Source organism: Lutra lutra, chromosome 7, assembly GCF_902655055.1.
Source record: "Lutra lutra chromosome 7, mLutLut1.2, whole genome shotgun sequence".
NCBI classification, from domain to species: domain Eukaryota; kingdom Metazoa; phylum Chordata; class Mammalia; order Carnivora; family Mustelidae; genus Lutra; species Lutra lutra.
In genome coordinates, this window is record NC_062284.1 from 30,346,636 (window position 1) to 30,370,980 (window position 24,345).

The window sequence follows — 24,345 nt, forward strand, 5'->3', positions numbered from 1 at the left end:
CCGGACGTGAACTACGGTACCGTCCCCGGCCCGGCAGTTCACCAACCTTACATCCCGGCTCCACCAACGGCGAGACTGAGACTGGGTGGGACGGGGCTGGGCCGGCACAGCGTGAAAATGTTTTGTCCTTAGCGCGCCGCCGTAGCCCGCCGGCGTCCGCAGTCTGCCCGCCGAGGCGCGAGCGCCGCAGTGGGCGGGGACTCACGCTCCACCCACCGTACGTCGGTGCGTGAGTCCGGCCCCCGTGAGCTCCGGAGCGGCCCGTGAGTTCACACCCGGCTTCTCTTCAGCCTTGGACTGAGCGCCGCCATCGCCGTCATGCTCGGCGCCGCTCTCCGCCGTTGCGCTGTAGCCGCAGCCGCAGCCGCCCGTGCCAGCCCTCGAGGCCTCCAGTACTCAAGCCCGGTCCCCGGCTCCGCCGCCGGTAAGGCCCCCGCCGTCACTGCTAGCGCCCGCGTGTCCTTGCGGTGACCTGGTCCCCCGCCGTCACTCGAGGGCAGGCCTGCCCCGCGGCCTAGCCCCTGCCCTGCGGGCGGGCGGACGAACCTGGTGGCCGCTGTCCTCTCTCCCCGCTGCCTCCACTTAAATGGGGTACTCGAAGACGCGGCCCCCGGGGCCTCCCCTAGCGCGACTTCCTGGTGCGGGCACCGCGGACCGATCAGGTGTGGACCTGCTGTGGGCTCCAGGGAAGGGGCGCAGCGCGCCTCCCGCGCCCACGGAACTCCTTCGGTCCCCGGGCCGTGACCGTGCCCCGGCGCTGACCCCTGCAGCCACCTGACTGGGAGTGTCCGCCGCCGGCTTACAGCGCGTCGGCGAAGGTGACATTGAGCCGCCCGGCGCGTCGCGATCCGTGTAGGGGCAGGGGTGGCCCTTCCGGAGACGCGGGCACGGACACCGATAGCGTCTCCTGGGGACACCAAATGCTTCCTTGTGGAACACAGTAGACTTTTTTTTTAATCAGGCCTTTTCGGTTAGCGTTTTCTATGTCACCTTCGAAGACCGTTCTGCCGTTTTAGAGACTGTTGTGCCGCGTTCCAACTCTTCCATTCTTAAGATCTATCTTAAGAAAAACCATGTATGGTTGTTTCCTGAAATCTGGAACAGAGCCTGAATATTGATAGGTCTTAGGCAAAGTATATACATACATCTTTCGAAAATTGGGCCCCACACGCTCAGAAATACTGAGTTCTACAGACAGAAGGGAAGCTTTTTTTTTTTTTTTTTTTCTTTTTTCTTTTTTTGCTTCCAGTCGAAAATCTGATTGCTGGGATATGAATTGTGCTGCTGATTCCTCTCTCTTGACTGTGCCTTCCCCCTATATGTGTTTGCGGAGATTTTGTTTCCAGCACTGTACTTTTTTTTTTTTTTTAAAGATTTCATTTATTTATTTGACAGAGAGAGATCACAAGTAGACGGAGAGGAAGGCAGAGAGAGAGGGGGGGCGGGAAGCAGGCTTCCTGCTGAACAGAGAGCCCGATGTGGGACTCGATCCCAGGACCCTGAGATCATGACCTGAGCCGAAGGCAGCGGCTTAACCCACTGAGCCACCCAGGCACCCCCAGCACTGTACTTTTAATTAGCGTAACTGCACTTTGGTCTTGGTCCATGATGGTAGTAGTATATGTGGGGTGTGAAAATTAGGCCCTAAGCATGCAAATTTACGCCTATGAACGCAAAAGAAATAAGGTTGTTCTCTTGACTCTTGAGTGTTAATAACTAGATCCTTCAGAACCTAAGAAATGTGTTTTCTCTTCGTTTATCATAGAACAGTAAAACTGGCATGCACTTCACTAAGACTCTTATTTTATAAAAAGGAGGAAATTGAGGCGCATCTTGGGAAACTGATTTCCTTTACTAGCGGTGGAACTATTTTCAGTTTCTTGGCTGTAGTTATTTTTGGCCCATCCTGATGTTTGTCAAATTTTATGATTTTTGTTTTGTTTTATTTTGCATTTTCCTTATCTAAATGCTAAAGTACTACAATATTTTCATATAGATACCTTTTGGGGAGTTTTCTTGTCACCTCTTCAAAAAAATTGCTCCATTTTGTGGCAGGCTAGGGAAAAGGCAGAGATTTTTAGCAGACTGTAGAGTAAGGGGATTCTTCTCCTTTGTTTATCTTCTAGGAGTTCTATTCCCATTCTTGGGTATAATTTATAAACAAAAATCTTTATTTTAAGCGTTTGTGTTGGTTACGTTTACATCAGCTACTTTCTAATTGTGTGACCTTGGGCATGTTAATTAACATTAAAGATCAGTTACCTCATCTCTAAAATCAGGATCTTTGGTAGTTGTGAGGCTTAAATGAAATAATGTAACTCGTAGCATCTTGCCTGGCACAAATGCTTAAATACATATTTGCTTTATTATAGCAGATTCCATTTTTGCAAATTATATGTTAGGCTTTGTTATCCATGCAAAACTGAACAGCTTTTATAATTTGAAAGTCAAAGAGAATAAAATTTTTTGGATGAGGCTGTTAAGGCCAAATCAGGGTACACTTGAAAGAGAGCTCTGAGGTGTGCCTAGGTGGTTTAGTCAGTTAAGCATCTGCCTTTAGCTCAGGGTCCTGTGATTGAGTCTGGCATCTGTGGGGCTCCCTGCTCAGTGGGCACCCTGCTGCTCCCCCTGCTTGTGCGCTCTCTCTCTCTCTCTCTCTGTCAAATAAATAAAATCTTTAAAAAGAGAGAGCTCTGGAGGGGTTAACCTGAGGGACCTCAAGTTTGCTCTAGTTAAGTGGCTAGTTAAATTCCAGAAGCCTCCAACTTGAAACATTGTTTTCCGAAAACTGCTGAATTAAAATATTTTAAAATAGTAGTTAGGTTCTTTAGTCAGCCCTTAAGACTTTAACAGTCCTGGCTACTACATCCTGACCCTGATAACTCAGAAGAGTGGGAGTTTTCTCTTCCTTTTCTTGCCAAGGGCTGAATTTAGGTAGCGCTTTCTGATAACCGTCCAACCTTTTCTGCACTACTCCTACACTTCTGGATTTCCAGCCTTTAGGCTCCAAAGTCCATGGAAGCTCTTCAGGCTTGCACCTCAGCAGTCCTGCCTTTGAGGTTGTTTATGTGCCCTCTGCATTATTCATTTCTTTCCCTTTCTCCTAGAATTACCAACACCAAAAGGACCATTTGGGGAGACTTTATCTGAGCTGATTAGTTATTAAGTGGAAAGGAAAGCTCTCTGATTTAATTAAATTTAAACTAAAGGGATTAATTCTTCTAAGTATGTTAGGTTTTTGGTTGGTTGTTGTTATTGTTGATTTTAAACATTTTATGTATTTGAGAGTGAGAGGAAGGATGAGGGGCTCAATCCCAGGACCCTGGGATCATGACCTGAGCCCAAACCAGACCCTTAACCAACTGAGCAAGCCAGGCACCCCTTTTGTGTTTGTTTTTGTTTTTTTTTTTTTTTAACAGAATGCTTAACTGAATGCCAAAAAGTAGTGTTAGAAATAGCTTTTTATTTATTTTTTTTATTTTATTTATTTATTTTTAAAGATTTTATTTTTATTTATTTATTTGACAGAGAGATCACAAGTAGGCAGAGAGGCAGGCAGAGAGAGAGGAGGAAGCGGGCTCTCTGCTCGGCAGGGAGCCTGCTTCCTCCTCTCTCTCTGCCTGCCTCTCTGTATACTTGTGATCTCTCTCTGTCAAAGAAATAAATAAAATCTTTTAAAAAAAAAAAGAAATGTTCATTTTCAGACACTTCTCTTTTCCTACTCTGGAATCTTCAGGTTGTATAAAAGCACTGAGCAGTTGTTTTCAAAGGACTTTGCATACCTCAAACCTAAGTGAAAATGCTCTACATAAGTTGGATTGGTAGCGGGGAGAGAATGCCTGTGTAGTTCACCTAAAAATCAAAATGTTAAATATATGATGGGCATGTGCACATCTAGGAGAGTAGATTCTACTCCTACCCTTACTGAAGTACTGAAGTTAGTAATACAATTTGAACCATGTGGGAGAGTCTGATTTTGCCATGTTGGAAGGGGGATGTATGTTCCCAGATCATGCTTGGTATTATAAACAGTTGTTTCATAAAAGCTTTTTTGCTAATACAATTAGTTTGTAATTTGGGACTTCCAGAAGGAAAGTGCGCAAATTATTAAAGGTTACCCATCATTCTCCTTGCTTAGGATTTGTAATTGCTGGTCATCTTTATCTTTGGTTAGAAACAAAACAAAGCTGCTAGTCATCTAGTGAAATCATACCCAGCAGTAAGCTAAAGGAAATGGGTATTAAACACTTTTCTGAGTGGTAGGAAAGGTACATGTAAATACCTCTAGGGAAGGAATACGTACGTATTATTTAATTTTTCTTGGGAAAACAATTAGAAGTGGATTTATTGAGCAGTATGGTAGGGTGTGTGTTTAACTTGCCGTGCCTGGGTGGCTTAGTGGGTTAAGCCTCTGCCTTCGGCTGGGGTCATGATCTCAGGGTCCTGGGATCGAGCCCCACATTGGGCTCTCTGCTTAGCTGGGAGCCTGTGTTCCCCCTCTCTCTGCCTTCCTCTCTGCTACTTGTGGTCTCTGTCAAATAAATAAATAAATAAATAAATAAATAAATAGATAGATAGATAGAATAATCTTAAAAGGTAAAAAAAGAAGAAAAAAAGAAAGCAGTAAAGGATGACCTGGGTGACTCAGTGGATTAAGCATCTGCCTTCCAGTCAGGTCATGATCTCAGGGTCCTGGAATGGAGCCCCGTAGGAGCTTGCTTCTCCCTCTGCCTGTTGCTCCCCTGCTTTTATGCGCACGTGCGCGCTCTCTCTCTCTCACACACACACACACATAAACAAACAAATAAAAAGTCTTCGGGGGAAAAAAAGAAAAAGCACTAAACAGTCTTCCAAAGTGATTATAACATTTTTTACTGTGCTTTAAGTATTCAGCTAAGGATATATATTTTTTAAGATTTTATTTATTTGACAGATAGAGATTACAAGTAGGCAGCGAGGCAGGCAGAGAGTTTAACTGAATGCCAAAAAGTAGTGTTAGAAATAGTTTTTTAGATTGAGTTTATAGAAATGTTCATTTCCAGACACTTCTCTTTTCCTACTCTGGAACTTATGTACCAGATACATTTAAGTCTAGAGATACATTATTTTTTCTTGTAATAGAAAGTAAAGCATGGGCATTTCCAGTGGCATGTTTTTCTTCATTCTGAGCTTGGATAAGGAGGTTACTTATGTCTATGGGAAGATGGGAACTTACTTGTATTGTGGTCCTCTGTGCCATTAGGCAGAATTTGGCTCTGGGCTCAAATGGTAATTTAAATGAGAATCTTCACTTGATATAGCAGTAACAGTCCATTTCCAGAACTGGCTAGTCGTTCCACCTATTCATCTTTCTGTTTTCTTTTTTCTCTGCTCTTTCTCCTGACAGATATTACATTAAGGATGTGTAGGATAGGGGCCCCTGGCTGACACAGTCCATAGAGCATGTGACTCCTTCTCCTCCTCCTCCTCCCCCACACCTTTTCCTTCCCAGGGTCCTGGGATCAAGTCCTGCGTCAGGGCTCCTTGCTCAGCAGGGAGTCTGGTTCTCCCTCTCCCTCTGCCTGCCTCTTCTCCTGCTTGTGCTTTCTCTCTCTGTCTCTCTCTCTCTGACAAATAAATAAAATCTTAAAACTTTTTTTTTTTTTTTCAAAAAAAAAAAAGATTTCTTTATTTGAGAGAGAGCACGAGTGGGGAAGGGGCAGAGGGAGAGAATCTCAAGCAGACTCCTGCTGAATGGGGAGCCTGACATGGGTGGCGAGGCTTGGGGCTTGATCCCAGGATCCTGAGCTGAAATCCTGAGTCAGATGTTCAACCAACTGAGCCGACCAGCTGCCTCATATAGGGAGGAGAATTCTAAATGTTTGTTCTACAGTTTTTCTGTTTTTTTTTAATCCCTGTATGTGCCCATCACCTCCATGCTCCTTTCCCTTTGGCAATCACCAGATTGTTCTCTGTATCTGAGTCTCTTTGTTTTGTTTATCTTTTAGATCCATATGCAAGTGAAATCGTATGCTATTTTTCTTTCTCTGGCTCATTTCCCTTTCCATAATACTCTAGGTCCATCCATGTTGTCATAAATGGCAAGATTTCGTTCTTTTTATGGCTAAGTAGTATTTCATTGTAAATATAAATACCACATCTTCTTTATCCATTTATCTATTTATGGACACTTAGGTTGGTTCCATCCATGTTTTGTCTACTGTAGATAGTGCTGCAGTGAACATAGAGGTGCATGTATGTATCTTTCTGAAGTATTTTTGTTTTCTTGAGATAAATACCCAGAAGTGAAATTGTTGGATCATATGGAATTCTGTTTATAATATTTTGAGGAACCTCCATACTGTTTTGCATAGTAGGTGCACCAGTTTGCATTCCCACCAACAGTGCACAAGGGTTCCCTTTTCTCCACGTCCTCACCAACACTTGTTATTTCTTGCCTTTTGGTAATAGCCATTCTGACAGGTATAATGTAGTATCTTATAGTGATTACAATTTGCATTTCCTTGATGGTTAGTGATGTTGAGCATCTTTTCATGTGTCTGTTGGCCATTTGTCTCTCTTCTTTGGAGAAATGTCTATTCAGGCCCTCAGCCCATTTTTAATTGGATTGCTCTTTTGATATTGAGTTGTGTGATTTTTTAATATATTTTGGATATTAAACCCTTACCACTTTTATCATTTGCAGATCTTTTCCCCCATTCAGTACATTGCCTTTTCCTTTTGTTGATGGTTTCCTTCACTCTGCAAACGCTTTTTAGTTTTATATAGTCCCATTTGTTTATTTTTGCTTTTGTTGCCTTTCCTTAGGAGACAGATCCAAAAAAATACTGTTCAGATTGATGTCCAAGAACTTAACTGCCTATGTTTTCTTAGGAATTTTATGGTTTCCAGTCTTACATTCACATCTTTAATCCATTTGAGTTTATTTTCGTGTGTGATGTAAAAAAGTGGTACCATTTCATTCTTCTGCATGTAATTGTCCAGTTTTCCCAACACCATTTATTAAAGAGACTATCTTTTCCCCAGTGTGTCCTGTATTGTTGTTGTTGTTGTTTTTTACATATGTTATATATATATATATATATATTTTTTTTAAAGATTTTATTTATTTATTTGACAGAGATCACAAGTAGGCAGAGAGGAAAGCGGTGGGGTGTGGGGGAGCAGGCCTCCTGCCAAGCGGAGAGACGGATTCGGGGCTCGATCCCAGGACCCTGAGATCATGACCTGACCTGAAAGCAGAGGCTTAAGCCACTGAGCCACCCAGGCGCTCCTACATTTGTTATATTTAAAACTCTCACTTCTTAGATATCTTACAGAGCAGTTTTTTTTCATGGGGTGTAAGAGAGAGTATGTTCCCTCTTAGGGGTTTATCAGAATTTGCCAGGAGGGGACTGTAGTTTGATAAAATAATTTTTTAAATCACTGTTGTTTTGTCAGGTTGTGTGATTTATTTTATTTTATTTTTTTTTTAAAGATTTTATTTATTTATTTGAGAGAGAGACAGTGAGAGACAGCATGAGCAAGGAGAAGGTCAGAGGAGAAGCAGACTCCCCATGGAGCTGGGAGCCCGATGTGGGACTCGATCCCGGGACCCCGGGATCATGACCTGAGCCGAAGGCAGTCCAACCAACTGAGCCACCCAGGCGTCCCAGTGATTTATTTTGGAATATAATTTAATGGAGAATATATTTCTTTTTAATGTATTAAAAATGCAAATTAAAAATTTGCTTAAGAACTGGAATGGGGGGGGCACCTGGGTGGTTCAGTGGGCTGGACCTCTGCCTTCGGTTCAGGTCATGGTCTCAGGGCCCTGGGATGGAGCCCCGCATGGGGGCTCTCTGTCAGCAGGGAGCCTGTTTCCTGTCCCCTGGCCCCCCCACCCCCCGCCCTTCTGCCTGCCTCTCTGCCTACTTGTGATCTCTGTCTGTCAAATAAATAAAATCTTTGAAAAAATAAAACTAGAATGGGCATTTTTTTAAAACTAGGAATTAATACTGTGCTTATCATAAAAATTCACATATTTCGGAAGTATGTAAAGAAATAGTTTTTCCTTCCAAGGATGACCACTTTTAACAATTTGAAGCTATATTACACATTAGGGGGGAAAAAGTATAAACATACATACATAGTACTTTTTGTTCTACTTGCTTTTCTTTGCTTAGTTTTTAAGATGTTTTTTTCATATCAATACATAAGATTTGTTTTATTCAACCTGCTGAGTAATCTTCCTACCATGATATATATAGTTGATTCAGAATTTAATGCATTGGATATAGTTTACTTCCTTGGGCTGTACAATTAAAAGTGGTTAAGATGGTAAACCTGATGTATATATTTTACCACAGTTTTACTATTATTTTTTAATATTTTTATTTTATTTTTTTTTTAAAGATTTTATTTATTTATTTGAGAGAGAGACAGTGAGAGACAGCATGAGCAAGGAGAAGGTCAGAGGGAGAAGCAGACTCCCCATGGAGCTGGGAGCCCGATGCAGGACTCGATCCCAGGACTCTGGGATCATGACCCGAGCCGAAGGCAGTCGTCTAACCAACTGAGCCACCCAGGCGTCCCTATTTTTTAATATTTTTAAAAGATTTTTATTTATTTATTTATTTGACAGAGAAATCACAAGTAGGCAGAGAGGCAGGCAGAGGAAGATGGGGAAGCAGGCTCCCTGCTGCTGAGGTCATGACCCAGGCTGAAGGCAGAGGTTAACCCACTGAGCCACCCAGGCACTTCTTTTAACACAATTTTTAAAAAGAAAACAAATAACCTTAATGTATTGACAGGGTATGTCAAGTATTATTTCTTTCTGTATATTGAAGTCATTGTTCTTTCTTCATTATAGCTGTCCAGTCTCTTCGCTGCTACTCCCATGGGTCACATGAGACAGATGAGGAGTTTGATGCTCGCTGGGTGACGTACTTCAACAAGCCAGATATTGATGCCTGGGAATTGCGTAAAGGTAATTGGAACGTGGGCATTTTTGTCTGCTTTGGCATAGAATTGGCAAGTACTTTATAGTCTTTCACTACTCTGTTGAAAGCCACTATTTTGAAAATATGCCTCATGTAAACTAGGTATTGTCATGCAACTTGCATTTGGCAAAGTTTATAGCCTTCGTAGTATTTCTTGTAAAGTAGGCACAATTGACTTTTTGGGCCAGATGATTCTTCGTTGTGGGCCTGTCCTTTGCATTGTAGGATGTTTGACTTCAGCCTACTAGGTGCCAACCACCATCTCACCCCTACCACCCGGCAGTGTGACAACCAAAAATGTTTGCTGGGGGACAAAATCACCCCTGATTGAAAACCATCGCTATGATGATAGATCAGGATGAACAAGAATTAACAATTTTGTACCTTTTAGATAAGTTAAGCAAGTAGGCATTTGGTTCTCCCCACCCCCCACTCTTGGTAATGGTTTGGGTCTTTTGTTACTTTTATTCTAACTTATGATTTGTCTTGCCCTGAATTACCGTTCAGTTTAAGTAACCTAGAAGTTGTTTTTCCTAATTTGCAGATGTGCATCGAACATGAGTAGGTAACATTTATGATGACTAGTCTAAGAGTCAAGTAGAAAACTAATTTCAAGTGTACGTAATTTATCTCGTACAAAGAGTTCAGTCTCTGTGACTATATTCTAGCATTGTAGTCACTGTGTCTTTTGTTTACATATATTAAAATAACTGAAAGCAGGACACCTAAGTGCTTCAGACTTATCTGCAGTAACGTAATAATGACTCTTACTTTGCTGCAACCAGGAAAATTCTTACTGAGTAATCTTGAATAGCAGTAATGAAAAGAACAGTAATTCTGCATTCCCATTAAGAGAATTTTAAATTTTATGATATGTCATTTTGTGCAGAGCTGAAAGTAATCATGCCCGTCATTTTCTGGTTGAATGTGCACTAATGCTTCTCTAGATCTCCATAATGTCCTCATTTGGGCTTCATTAACTCTCCTTAATCATTTCTCGGGTGGTTTTTAGATTATTTTCCAATCAAATCTATTTTAAAGCAACCAAAGTATATACATTGTGCTAAGAGTTAAGGCTATGAGTTGAAAATGACCCTCTTGTTTGAAAGAGAGCCAGCTAATTATTATAAAAACAGTATTAGCATTTAAGAACATTCTGGTTTCTTTTTTCTTTTTCTTTTTCTTTTTTTAATCTTCAGCCTGCATGTGGCTGCATAGTTCGTTCTGTCCACTACTTCACTGTGGAAGATCCATTATGATCTTACTATCTAGAACTTGTTAAAAGTAGAGTCTCATAATTTACTTTATAGACAGGAGTCTAGAGGTCCAAACAGACAAGATCACATGTCTATGATTCAGTAAAAATGTAAATAATTAAATTGTAGTTTATATGAGGATATTCCAGGTTGATATGGATCCTTTTTTTTTTTATTTGACAGGGATGAACACACTCGTTGGCTATGATCTGGTTCCAGAACCCAAAATCATTGATGCTGCTTTACGGGCATGCAGACGGTTAAATGATTTTGCTAGTGCAGTTCGCATCCTAGAGGTTGTTAAGGTCAGTGAAATAACAATGCTAAAGTTGTTGGATATGGGTGGGCTGTTGTTAGGTATCAGTGTATCCTCTGTTTTTGAATTTGTTAAAATCCCTAAAATTAATTCTTATACCTATAGGAAATGTGCATTGCAATTGCAATCTTTCCGGAGGGCAATTTGGCAGAATTTATGCAAAGTTTTAAAAATGTGCTTGGGGGGTGCCTCAAGCCCATGGACCAGTAGCTCAGCTGGTTAAGCATCTGCCTTTGGCTTGGGTCATGACCTTAGGGTCCTGGGATTGAGCCCCTTGCTTAGTGAGGAGACTGCTTCTTCCTCTCCCTCTGCCCCTCTCCTTGCTTATGCTTGCTCTCTCCCTTTCTGTGTCAAATAAATAAAATTTTAAAAAGATTTCTGCTTAATAACCCTTTTGTTCAGCAATTCCATTTGAGAATTTATCTTAAGGAAATAATTAAGGATGTACAAAGGTTATTTGTGCTATTTGTGGTATGAAGTTAAATGTTGTTAGTCGTTTCTTAAGATGGGACTTCGCAGAAGAGGTTATCTATTAATGTTGTGGAAATGTGTTCAACAGTAGTGTATTCTCCTTCTTACTATTATTTTTTTTTTATTATTTTAATTAGGCTCCATACCCAATGTGGAGCTTGAATTCAGAACCCTGTGATCAAGAATCACACACTCTACCAACTGAACCGGCAGGTGCCCAACAATTTATTTTATATATATATACTTTTTTTAAAAGATTTTATTTATTTGAGAAGGAGAGAGAGCAAGAGAGAAGAGAGGTCAGCAGGAGAAGCAGACTCCCTGCTGAGCAGGGAGCCAGATGTGGGATTCGGAATTCGATCCTGGGCCTCCAGGATCATGACCAGAGAAGGCAGTCGCTTAACCAACTGAGCCACTCAGGCGCCCTAACAATTTATAGTATATTAACTGAAGAAAATTATGAAACAATTTTTATGGTGTGACCCCATTTTATTTTTAAAAAATACTTAGATGAAAATGTAGGAGGATATATACTTGCCCTCCTCTCTCTTGATTATAGCTCCTGATTTTTCTGTAATGAAAAATGAATACATTGCATTTTAAACAAGAATTTTATAATTTAAAACGATTAAGGGATGCCTGGTGGCTCAGTTGGTTGAGCTTCTAATTCTTGATTTCTGCTTGGGTCATGATCTCAGGGTCATGGGACCAAGCTCTGCCTCAGGCTTCTTGCATGGTGGGGAGCCTGCTTGAGGTTCTCTCCTTCCCTCTCCCCTTTCCCCTGCTTGTGCACTGCACTCTCTCTTAAATAAAGAAATACATCTTTTTTTTTTAAGACTATTATTTGTATGTCAGAGAGAGAGAGTGAGCACAAGCAGGGGGAGCAGCCGGCAGAGGGAGAACCAGGCTACCTGCTGAGCAAGGAGACTGATGCAGGACTTGATCTCAGGACCTGAGCCGAAGGCATATGCCCAACTGACTGAGTCACCCAGGCATGCCAGAAATTAATCAATCTTTCTTTCTTTCTAAAGATTTTATTTATTTGACAGAGACACAGCGAGAGAGGGAACTCAAGCGAGGGGAATGGGAGAGGGAGAAGCAGGCGTCCTGCTGAGCAGGGAGACCAGTGCGGGGCTTGATCCCAGGACTCTGGGGTCATGACCTGAGCTGAAGGCAGATGCTTAATGACTGAGCTACCCAGGCACCCCAAAATGAATCTTTTTAGAAAAATACAATTATGGAGACCTAGAATTTGTTAAAGGCAGATGAATAGCAGCTTGGCACTCTCTTAGTCCATTTGACTTTTTTTTTTTTTTTTTTTTTTTTAAGATTTTACATATTTATTTGAGAGAGATTGAGAGAACACGAGTGGGGGTGGGAAGAGCAGAGGGAGAGGAAGAAGCAGACTTTTGGCTGAGCAGGGAGCCTGACCCAAAACTCTGGGTTTGCGACCTGAGCCAAAGGTAGCTGGCTGAGCCATCCAGGGGGTGAACTCTCCAGGGGGCCCCCAGTTGACTTTTTTTTTTTTTTTTTTTTTAATTTTTTTTAAAAGATTATTTATTTATTTATTTATTTGACAGAGAGAGATCACAAGTAGACAGAGAGGCAGGCAGAGACAGAGAGAGAGGGAAGCAGGCCCCTGCCGAGCAGAGAGCCCGATGTGGGGCTCGATCCCAGGACCCTGAGATCATGACCTGAGCCGAAGGCAGCGGCTTAACCCACTGAGCCACCCAGGCGCCCCCCAGTTGACTTTTTAATATTTGTCCCTGAGGAAGCATGTGAAAATATAGGTATAATTACATTTTATGGTGTTTGTCAAAGACAAAGAGTGTTTGTCAAAACTCTCTTGCCCTGGGAATAAGTATAGCTCTCCACGAAGGGACATGGTCCACAAGAAAGAAATGCAAGTCTGTAAGAGGGAAAGTGTGACATGACTTTATCTACAGTGGGTAGATAATTAAGGGTTCTGTAGGCTATCAATCTATTCAGCACCAGTACTTAATTCAGTTAAGATCTCAGATTGGAAGCAAATTCAAAAACTTTTCTTGTGTTAACTTAATTATTCCTATTGCCTGCTGGGCATGTTTAATTATCTTCACAAAATTCTGTCATCACCACCTTTTCTAGTAATTTGAGGCTTTAAAATGTTTTGTTTGGGGCACCTGGGTGACTCAGTTGGTAGGCATCTGCCTTTGGCTCCGGTGGTGATCCCAGGGTCCTGGGATTGAGCCCCATTTTGGGCTTCCTGCTCAGCGGGAAGCCTGCTTCTCCCTCCCCACTCCCCTTGCTTATGTTCCCTCTCTTGCTGTGCCTCTCTCTGTCAAATAAATCTTTTTTAAAAACCTGTTTTATTTTGTTTGTTTTTTTCTGGATTTAATCTAATGGTCTTAGTTATTCTTGAGGTGCTTATAAACCTACTTTGAATAGTGCCTGCATTAGTTGTTCTATGTTAAAAATAGGTGACATGTATTCTCTGCTACTAGCCTCTGCATATGTGATTAAAAACATTCTCAAGTTCATTTTTTTAATAGAGACAGCTTTTCAGAGAGCTAAATGTAAGTATTTTCTTTGCCATCAGGACAAAGCAGGACCTCATAAGGAAATCTACCCCTATGTCATCCAAGAACTTAGACCAACTTTAAATGAACTGGGAATCTCCACTCCAGAGGAACTGGGCCTTGACAAAGTGTAAACCCCATGGGTAAGCAACACACCATTGAATAAGGCAAGAAATGAATCCAAGGAGTGGGGAGTGAGTGACATTTTAATTTCTCAGCGTAAGATCTTTTATTGGCCTCGTTAGAGGCCATGAACAGAAAGATTTAGAGAGTACTAATGATGGTAAGTTTAAGGAGCTAGAATTGTCATTTTTAGTTGTTATATTCTCTTACTAGTCTAAAGGCAAGAGGAAGCCTCCATTAAAAATCTATATAAAATATTTAAAACATAAAATTTCATTCCTTTTACCTCCCCCAAACTAAAGGTAGCAGTCCACTGCATACAAGGTGTTCATCACACATGCTTTTATGCATCTCTTTATTTTTAACAGAGTTTTATTAATTTGATGCATTCGTTTTTGTGTGCCCACATTAGAATTTTAACAGTCAAGTAAATATTTACTGATAATAAAAACTTACTTGATACCTTGTTCTCTTTGGGAAGGCAGGTAATAGAACCAGCCACAAGATTTTTTAGATAGTGAGAGTGTGCAGAAAATACATAAGCAGTGACTTGTTTTTTATTTTATTTAAACACATACAGTGTATATGACTCTTATGTCAGGCACTGTTTTAAGTGCTCTATAAATATTAACTCATTTAACCCTCATAAACCATCCCTTGAGGTAGTTACTATTATTATTCCCGTTTTACTCTTTTATTAATGAGGAAACTGAGGCACCTTGTCCAAGGTCATATAGCCAGTACTGGAACCCACACTTAAAGCCAGCCAGTCCAGCCCAAGTCCATTGCTCTCACTGTGCTGCACACCCTGTGTAGGCATTTACTGAGGCTATATTCATTTCTCAGTGGTAAACAGTGAGGCTTAGAGGATTTGCTTCCTAAGAATAGGAGGACATTGATTTTTAAAATAGTGGAAGTAAACTGCCTAATAAAAGTTTCAATAAAAGTGAACCCAAAATTCTTGAAGGAGCTAAATCAGCTCTCTCACAGGATAAAGGTCCAGTGAGCCTGGTTAGAGATTGCTGTGGAGCAGGAGTCTTGATTTTATCTTTGTCCATCCCCCGACCACCACCACCTCCCTGAAGTCCTTTAGCTCATCTTTGTAATACATGAAGGGCTTTATTTTTTAAAGGTGTGTACTAATAATGATTTTTGTGAGAAAACTAGGCATTCAGAATAGATTTCCTCCTTACATTATTGAAGCTCTTGTGTGTGGTTCATATTCCATAGTGGACTCTTATAAGGATATTTAAACACTTTAGCTTAATTTTTATTTATCAAGTAGTTCCCAGGAGTCCAGAAGATCTTTGTACATAGAATCTATTCTGGCTACGATGACATATTTCTTAAAAAAAAAAAATTATAGGGCAACTCCCCAACACTTTATGATTGGAAAAGAGGACCACCCCAGTAAGTACTAGGTGTATAAACACAAAAAAGCCACAGAGCTAGTCCCTTGTGAATTAGCTCTAGGCAGTGAGAACAGAAAAGGCTACACAGAGCCAGTGATTTCCCTGGACTGTTGCTCTAAAGAAGGTTATTTTTAGTAAGATTTCTACCTTTCCTTTATTTTTTGGCTAATTCTTCATGTTTTTTCTTACAGATGGGCTTCTCAAGGATTTATTCATAATGCTACTTGATTGTAAACAATCACCTGGAAATACTGATGATAACATATTACCTTATTTGAACAAGTTTTCCTTTATTGAGTACCAAACCATGTAATGGTAACTTGGACTTTAATAAAAGGGAAATGAGTTTGAACTGAAATTAGGTATCGTTCCATGTGTTTGCTTTGAAAAGCAGAAAATGAGCCATCATAGAGCCATTGATTCCATGGTTTTGTTGCCAGTATGTGCTGAGAGAACTGCCTTAATTCTCTGGAAACCATCTGACATGAAATAAATTTAAAACTGGTTATCGAGATAGTCTTGAGAATATGCTGTGTGGTAGCCAGCTTCTCTCTTAGTGGCCTTTTCCTTCCCTACCTGTTCTTCTCTCGCAGTGCAGTATTCGCCTTGGACATCAAATACTAATATATTTGATATGTGAAAATCTATATGATAGATTTTTAGTTCTTTAAGAACTAAATAAATGGGTTTACTTCTTGAGAGAATTAATAAAGTACACAAATCCCGTCTTAGTTTAGAAGGCCCATGTTATTGGAGACTAGCTCTTGGAGAAAGATTTTAGGTTTAAATGACTTCTAGTATAGCCATTCTGACTACAGTGCCAGGGAAACAGGATTAATATTAGGTTGAGGTTTAGATATCTTTCCTCTCTCTCTCTCTTTTTTTTTTTTTTTAAGATTTTATTTATTTATTTGACAGACACAGCGAGAGAGGGAACATAAGCAGAGGCAGAGGGAAAGGGAGAACCAGGCTTCCCACCGCTGAGCAGGGAGCTGGATGTGGGGTTAGATCCCAGGACTATGGGATCATGACCAGAGCCAAAGGCAGACGCTTAATGACGGAGCCACCCAGGCATCCCCACATAGGTTTATTTAATTGTGTAGTTGGTAGGTATGGTTCTTAGGTTTGACCCCTCCATAGGCAGTTCTTCCCCTCCTCATTCCATGTAGTATAATGTCCCAGTCACACTGCTTGGTTTTTCCTCCAGATTCTTGTCAGGTTGCTTCCCACTAGGGATGACATCATCATAGGTCTACCTTCCAAATCCTAGAGAGAGGGGCCAAGAGAGGTCATAAACAGAACAGTCACCTATATAAAGACATCATGGCAGAGATTATCTTAAACACCTGAGAACGTACATATGGGTACTGTTCTGATTATACATAATGGGTACATATGGATACTGTCCTGAAGAGGAAATGACATTTTAAGTTGAAGCCTAAAGGATTGGAGGTGCTTTGTTTACTCACAGCTTTATCTAAAAGGTAATTTTATTTATTATATGACATGTTTGGCCTTTGCACCATTGGGGAGGAGGGATTTTTTTTTTTTTTTTTTTTTTTGACAGTTTCCCTATGTGCATAAATAATCACCTTTAAATCTCCTTTTTCAGGGGCGCCTGGGTGGCTCAGTGGGTTAAAGCCTCTGCCTTCGGCTCAGGTCATGATCTCAGGGTACTGGGATCAAGCCCCGCATTTGGCTCTCTGCTCAGCGGGGAGCCTGCTTCCCTCTCTCTCTCTCTGCCTGCCTCTCTGCCTACTTGTGATCTCTCTCTCTCTCTCTCAAATAAATAAAATCTTAAAAAAAAAAAAATCTCCTTTTTCAGTTCACCAGATCTAAAGGATTTACTATAACTAGCTGGAAAAGGACCATATCAATATCATGGGCCCTTACCTTATAGGAGGAATGCAAAATGATAGAAATGGTTTCTGCTTTTAAGATCGTAGGAGAGGCCTGAGGAGGGAACATAGGTTTACAACTATCTGCAAGGGTAAGAAATGAGTATTACGGCGGCTTTCACACCACGTTTATTGAATACCTACTATATACCAAGCATTGTGCCAGGTATTTAATAATAGAGCATTAATTAGGAGAAATAGATTTGGAGTCTGGAGAAACTGATGTTAAGATCACAATTCAGGGGATGCCTGGGTGGCACAGTGGGTTAAGCCTCTGCCTTCGGCTCAGGTTGTGATCTTAGGATCCTGAGATGGAGCCCCGAATCTGGCTCTCTCTGCTCAGTAGGGAGCCTGCTCCCCGTACCCCTGCCTGCATCTCTGCCTACTTGTGATCTCTCTCTCTGTCAAATGAATAAATATAATCTTCAAAAAAAAAAAGCACGGGGCGCCTGGGTGGCTCAGTGTAACCCAGGACCCTGGGATTATGACCTGAGCTGAAAGCAGACACTTAATGACTGAGCCCCCCAGGCTCCCAGAGATGACTTAAAATTCTTTAAAAAAATATATATTTGATTTTGGACCTGTCAAATTACAGACATCAGTGGGTAGGATAGGCCTAGAGTTCTGAAAAAAAGCCTAAAACTAAAGAATTTAAGGTTTGAAACAACAAAAAGGGAAATTTCTGTGGAAGACCATTTGGATGCAAACATAAAGTAGGCTAATGGCTGAAATTGCAGGAGCAGGTACATTGAGCAGGAAAGAGAGGAGTAGCTTAGAGAAAATGTCAAACATTACAAAGATAAAAGTATTATTATAAGTTTCCAGGTACTCCTCAGTCTGCTTCAGCAATTATCAGTACATGGCCACACTTTTCATCTATATAATTTACCCCCGCTAAATATTTTGAAGATTATTTATTTGTTAGAGAGTGACAGTGGGTGGGGGAGCAGAGGGAGAAAGAAACTTGAAGCATGCTCCCTGCTGAGTGCAGAGCCCAATCCAGGGCCCAGTTTCACAAACCTGAGATCATGACCTCAGCCAAAATCAAGAGTCAGCAGCTTAACCATCTGAGCCACTCATGCGCCCCCCAAATATTTTGAATCGGATCTCAGGTATGTTATTTCATTGTAAATAAATATTTTGAAATATCTTCAAAGTATATTTAAGCACATCTGCAATAAAGACTTAAACTTTTTTTTTTTCTTAGAGATTTTATTTATTTATTTGACAGAAACACAGTGAGAGAGGGAACACAAGCAGGGGGAGTGAGAGAAGAAGAATCAGGCTTTCCGTTGAGCAGAGAGCCTGATGTGGGGCCCAATCCCAGGTAGGATCATGACCTGAGCCAAAGGCAGATGCTTAACGACTGACCCACCCAGGTGCCCCTAAACAACTTTTTTTTTTTTTTTTTTTTTTTAAAGGAATTTTTGGTGGTGGTCTTTTTTTCTTAAAATAAAAATATCTTTACTGGATTTTCTCTCTCTCTCTCTCTTTTTTTTTTTTTTTTTTTTGAGATGGGGAGAGCATGAGAGAGAACACAGAAGTGGCATGTGAGAAAGAGAGACTCTCAGGCAGGCTCTACCCCCCAGCACTGAGCCGACACGGGGCTCGATCCCACAACCCTGAGATTATGAACCAAGCCGAAATTAAGAGTTGGATGCTTAACTGACTGAGCCACCCAGGCACTCCTGGGTTTTCTCATTTTAAAGATGATACATGTTCATGAAACAATAAAAGTACAAGAATAAAACATACCTGAAATTCCCCACCCAGTTACAGCCACCACTAGTATTCTGATGACCATCTTTCCAGATGTTTCTCCTTTGTGCATGTGCATATACTTTTTGCATGCTGTTTTACAAACTTGTTTATCTCCCCTTTGCTAGGTCAAGACTACTGTTGCAAACCATTTTCTATATCAGTTAACACATGTCTGTCTCCTGCTTTTTAATGGGACATAATATTCCATGGTTTGGAATTTTCAGCTTGGGTGATGCTTTAATAATGAACTTGTGGCTGAGTTAGAGGTGGTGAAAAAAGTGGTTCTAGGCAGTGAGGCGGGAGGGAGGGGAGAGGAGTCCTCAAAAATGATTAAGTCCTGGGACACCTGAGTGGCTCCGTTGGTTAAGTATCTGCCTTCGAATCCGGTCGTGATCCAGGTTCCTGGAATTGAGTCCGGCATTGGGCTCCTTGCTTGGCGGGGAGCCTGCTTCTCCCTCTGCCAGCTTCTGCCTGCTGATCACCCTGCTTGTGCTTGATCGCTTGCTCACTCTTTCTGATGGACAAAATCTTAAAAGAAAAAAAAAAAGAATAATTAAGTCCCAAGAGGATAATTGGAAAGATGGTGTTAGTTAAAAAAAGTATTGGTACTTTTTAACGTGCTGGAGATTTTGTATGGAGCTGGAAAGAATTGGTAGGTAGTTGGAAGTCTTCTTTGCATAGTAAGTTCTGTTGAGATTTCTAAATTTTGTTTTTGCCTAAGTAAGTCATTTGTGCTACTAGAAACAGATGGGTACTCTAAATTTATTGTAAATGCTAACTTTTAGGCCCCTTAATGTTTGTTACAACAGTACCTTAGACTGTAGAAATAAGCACTGCGTTTTAAATTGCTCTCATTGGGACCCTGGGTGGCTCAGTTGGTTAAGTGTCTGCCTTCAGCTCAGGTCATGATCTCAGGGTCCTGGGATCCAGCCCTGCATCAGGTTCCCTGATTCCCCCTCTCCCTGTGCTGTTCTCCCTGCTTGTGCCCTGTCTCTCTGTCAAATAAATAAAATCTTTCTTAAAAAATTAATAAATTGCTCTCATTGTGTATCTCCTTTGTCTCCAAGATAAGTGTGGCAAAGTATAGCCTCAGGCCAGATCCAGGCCATCACCTGTCTTTCTACTGCCCACAAGCTAAGAATTGTTTTTTACATTTTAAATGGATGAAAGTCAATACATTAAGATTTTGTGACAAAGGTATATGAAATTCAGAATTCATTGCCCATAAGCAGGGAACACTGCCACGTAGTCATTTGCATATCATCTATGGCTGCTTTTTTGCATTTTTATGTATTTTAAGGTTTTTTTTTTTTAAGATTTTATTTATTTGTTTGACACGGAGAGATCACGAGTAGGCAGTGCAGCAGGCACAGAGAAAGGGGGAAGCAGGCTCCCTGGTGAGCAGAGAGCCTGATGTGGGGATCAATCCCAGGACCCTGGGATCATGACCTGAGCAAAAGGCAGACGCTTGACAACTGAGCCACCCAGGTGCCTCAATTTTTAATTTTTTTAAAGTAACCTCTACACCCAACATGGGATCCTGACCTGAGCCAAAGGCAGAGGGGTCAAACCACTGAGCCACCCAGGTGCCCCTTAAGTGTTTGTTGTTGTTGTTTTCAGGATTTTTATTTATTTCTTCAGAGAGAGAGCACAAGCAGGGGGAGCAGCAGGCAGAGGGAGAGGGAAAAACAGGCTCCCCGCTGAGCAGAGAGCCCGTCCTGGGGCTCAATCCCAGGACCCTGGGATCATGACCTGAGCAGAAGCAGCCGCCTAACTGACTCAGACCCTCAAATATTTATTTATTTCTTTGTGTGAGAGAGTGCAAGGCACAAGCAGGGGGAGTGGCAGGCAGAAGGAGAAACAGGCCCCGACTAGACAGGGAGTCTGATGCTGGACTTGATCCCAGGACTCTGGGATCCTGATCTCAGCTGGAGGCAGACGCTTAACCAGCTAAGCCACCCAGGCGTCCCATTAAGTTTTGTTTTTGTTTTATTGTTCTGTTTTTAAAGATTGATTTATTTGAGAGAGACTGAAGTTCTTGTGCACATGCACGTGCATCCAGAGGAGCAGAGGGAGTCTTAAGGCAGACTCCACACTGAGTACGCTGCTTGATCTCAGGGTTCTGACCTGAGCTGAAATCAGAAGTCAAGATTTTTTAAGTGTGCAGTTCAGTGGCATTAATTACATGTGTATTGTGCAGTCTCCTTCCTTCCTTCTTTCTTCCTTCCTTCCTTCCTTCCTTCCTTTCTTGAGAATTTCTTTATTTATTTGACAGAGAAAGCACAAGCAGGGGGAGCTAGAGGCAGAGGGAGAATTAGGCTCCCTGCTGAGCAAGGAGCCTGATGGGGGACTGGGATCACAACCCCCTCCAAGGCAGACACTCAACAGACACAGCACCCAGGCGCCTGCAGTTTCTGTGGCTGCTTTTGCACTACGATGGCAGAGCTGATAGACACTGTGTGCTATCCACAAGTTCACAAAGTCAAAAATGTTTTCTATCTGACAATCTATAGAAAAAGTTTGTCAACCCCTAATAATGGAAATTATTTTCAAAGCAAGCAAATTTCTAAATCCTAGTCCTATTACTAAGCAACAAAGGTGACTAGGTAAATTAAGTCTACTGATAAATCTCTTGGCTCCTATCAAATGCCCATTTGCCAGGTCAATTCCCTCATTGTCATAAGTCAAATTTGATTGACTCCTTTACTGTGCTGGAGAAAACAGGTTATCTTTTAGCTTAATGGACTCTAGTTCTACCTAAAAGAAATAGACAATAAGTAACGTTCACAATTTAAAGAAAAAGTATGCTTCCACAGCTTGATGTAAAGGGCTTCTACCCTAACAGAATGGGGTTTTGAACTTGCTCTTTCCTTATTCTTTATTTTGAAAAATTAAAAACTAATAGTTTGCTACATTTATTTTATTCCTACTATATATACAATTTTTTCCTCAATCATTTGAAAGTAAATTGCAGTCATGGCATTTTACCCCTAAATACTTAAGCAGCTATCTAGAAATAAGGATTTTTCTCTTCCTACGTTACCACAATACTGTTAATATACTTAAAGAAGTTTGGGGCACCTGGGTGACTCAGTCGTTGAGCATCTCCCTTCAGCTTGAGTCATGATCCCAGAGTCCTGGGATCGAGCTCTGCAGGAAGCCTGCTTCTCCCTCTCCCACTCCCTCTGCTTGTGTTCCCTCTCTCGCTGTGTCTCTCTCTGTCAAATAAATAAGTAAATAAATAAAATCTTTAAAAAAAAAAAAAAAACTTTGCCATAAAATGCATACAGTCCATTTTTCTGGAGAGTCCAGGCAGTGGTGGTTTAGAATGCCCTACATTCTGCTTTCTGTTTGCTTCCTCGTTATTAAAATCCGTTAAACAATTTTTGGCAAGAATACTACACAGATGAGGGGCGCCTGGCTGGCGCAGTCAGTAGTGTGTGACTCTTGATCTCAGGGTTGTGAGTTTGAGCCCCATGTTGGGTGTAGAGGTTACTTTAAAAAAATTAAAAATTGAGGCACCTGGGTGGCTCAGTTGTCAAGCGTCTGCCTTTTGCTCAGGTCATGATCCCAGGGTCCTGGGATTGAGCCCCACATCAGGCTCCCTGCTCGGTGGGAAGCCTGCTTCTCCCTCTCCCACTCCCCCTGCTCATGTTACCTCTCTCTCTGTGTCTGTCTCTATCAAATAAATAAACAAAAACTTTAAAAATGATTAAAAATTAAGGGCACCTGGGTGGCTCAGTTGGTAAAACATCTGTCTTCAGCCCAGGTCATGATCTCAATGTCCTGGGATCCAGCCCCACCTTGGGCTCCACACTCAGTGCAGAGTCTGGTTTTCCCTCTCCATTTTCCCTTCCCTTGCTCATGCTTTCTGTCTCTCTCTCTCAAATAAAATCTTTTTTAAAAAATAAAAATTATAAAGAATACTGCACAGGTGATGTGAGATTCAGTTAGATCTCCTCAAGACGGATGTGATATTATGTCCTAGCATCTTTGTATATTTACCCATCAGCTGATGGGAGATAATAATGTAATAATATAATGAAGAAATGCGGCTTTTTTTCCTCTGTTCACAATCCCTGGTGTCTTTTCCTTTTCTTGTAAGGATACCGCCCTAGGGTGCTTGGGTAGTTCAGTCGTTGAGCATCTGCCTTTGGCTCAGGTCATGATCCCAGAGTCCCAAGATGGACCCCCACATCGGGCTCCCTGCTCTGCCAGCCTCTTTCTCCCTCTCCCTTTGCTTGCTGCTCCCCCTGCTGTGCTCTCAAATAAATAAAAACTTAAAAAAAAAAAAAAGGATACCGGTTCTATTGGATTAGGGTCCCCCCCTTTTGACTTCATTTAATCACTTCCTTAAAGGCTTTATCTCCCAAGAACTGTTATGCTGAGGGTTTGGAGTTTCAACATAAGAATGGGGGTAGGGGGTGGATAAAAGTCAGTCTGTAACATAAAGGCACACATGTGACTGGTAGAAAAAGAGGACAGGCATTTGAAGCAGATAAGGATTCAACCCCCACCTCCACAACTTGGTGATCTTTGGCAGATCAGTTAATCCCTGTGACCCTCACTTCACTTTCCTTATACATATGTGAAGTGGGTATGATAGTGCCACAAAAGAATGTTGTGAGGAGGGGCACCTAGGTGGCTGAGTGGGTTAAAGCCTCTGCCTTCGGCTCAGGTGGGATCGAGCCCAGCATCGGCTGCGGAGCAGAGAGCCTGCTTCCTCCTCTCTGCCTGCCTCTCTGCCTACTTGTGATCCTTGTCTGTCATATAAATAAATAAAATCTTGTTAAAAAAAGAATGTTGAGAGGACTGGGAAATATATCTTCCCTGGAAGGAGGTGACAATGTGTGGGGATGAAAGTGGAGCTGGTGGGCGCCTTGGTGGCTCAGATGGTTGTGTCTGCCTTTGGCTGGGGTCATGGTCCCAGGGTCCTGGGATTGAATCTCTCGCTGGGCGTCTTCAGCAGACAGTCTGCTTCTCCCTCCTCTCCTCTTCTCCCCATGCTTGTGCTGTCTCTCGCTCTCTCTCAAATAAATAAAATCTTAAAAAAAAAAGTAAAGCTGGTGACCTGGGACCTGACAAAGACCTGCAGATTCATGCAGTTATCTGGTCTACCAGTAATGGGAGCCATCGAAGGTTAGAGTCTGAATCCTGTGAGATGGGAAAAAGAGTTTAAGAGGGAGGTAGCAGGATGAAAAGCTAACTCTTAATGAACAAGATGTAGAAATCTGCCACAAATATTAGCAAATTGAATTTAACAGTACATTAAAAGGATCATATTCCATGGTCAAGTGAGATTTATTCCAGGGATGCAAGGAGGTTTGAGGTCTGCAAATCACAATCAGTGTGATACACCACAGTAACAAATTCAGAATAAAAACTGTGATCATTTCAATAGATGAAGGAAAAGCATCTGACAAAACTCAAGATCTATATATGATAAAACCTGGACAAAGTGTGTATAGAGTGAACGTACCTCAATATAATAAAGGCCATATAAGACAAGCCTGTAGCTAACATCACATTCAAAAGTGAAAAGCTGGAAGATCAGGAACAAGACAAAGAT

The 24,345-nt window shown here is 41.6% G+C and overlaps 1 protein-coding gene across 1 annotated transcript; it reads left to right on the forward strand.

Annotated features, from left to right (window-relative positions):
• Positions 1–225: 225 nt before the first annotated feature.
• LOC125105228 (cytochrome c oxidase subunit 5A, mitochondrial) lies at positions 226–15,475 on the forward strand. The gene is made up of 5 exons (XM_047738459.1): positions 226–424; positions 8,852–8,968; positions 10,421–10,542; positions 13,603–13,725; positions 15,309–15,475. Exons 1-4 carry the CDS (start codon positions 319–321, stop codon positions 13,714–13,716), a joined length of 459 nt encoding a protein of 152 aa, XP_047594415.1. The 5' UTR covers positions 226–318; the 3' UTR covers positions 13,717–13,725; positions 15,309–15,475.
• Positions 15,476–24,345: the final 8,870 nt, after the last annotated feature.

Bases quoted from the DNA above. Each gene is read 5' to 3' on its own strand.
- LOC125105228 (XM_047738459.1), top strand. From the start codon at position 319: ATGCTCGGCGCCGCTCTCCGCCGTTGCGCTGTAGCCGCAGCCGCAGCC. The intron at 8,969-10,420 runs GTAATTGGAACG...TTTATTTGACAG, and splicing joins TGCCTGGGAATTGCGTAAAG to GGATGAACACACTCGTTGGC. The intron at 10,543-13,602 runs GTCAGTGAAATA...CTTTGCCATCAG, and splicing joins GCATCCTAGAGGTTGTTAAG to GACAAAGCAGGACCTCATAA.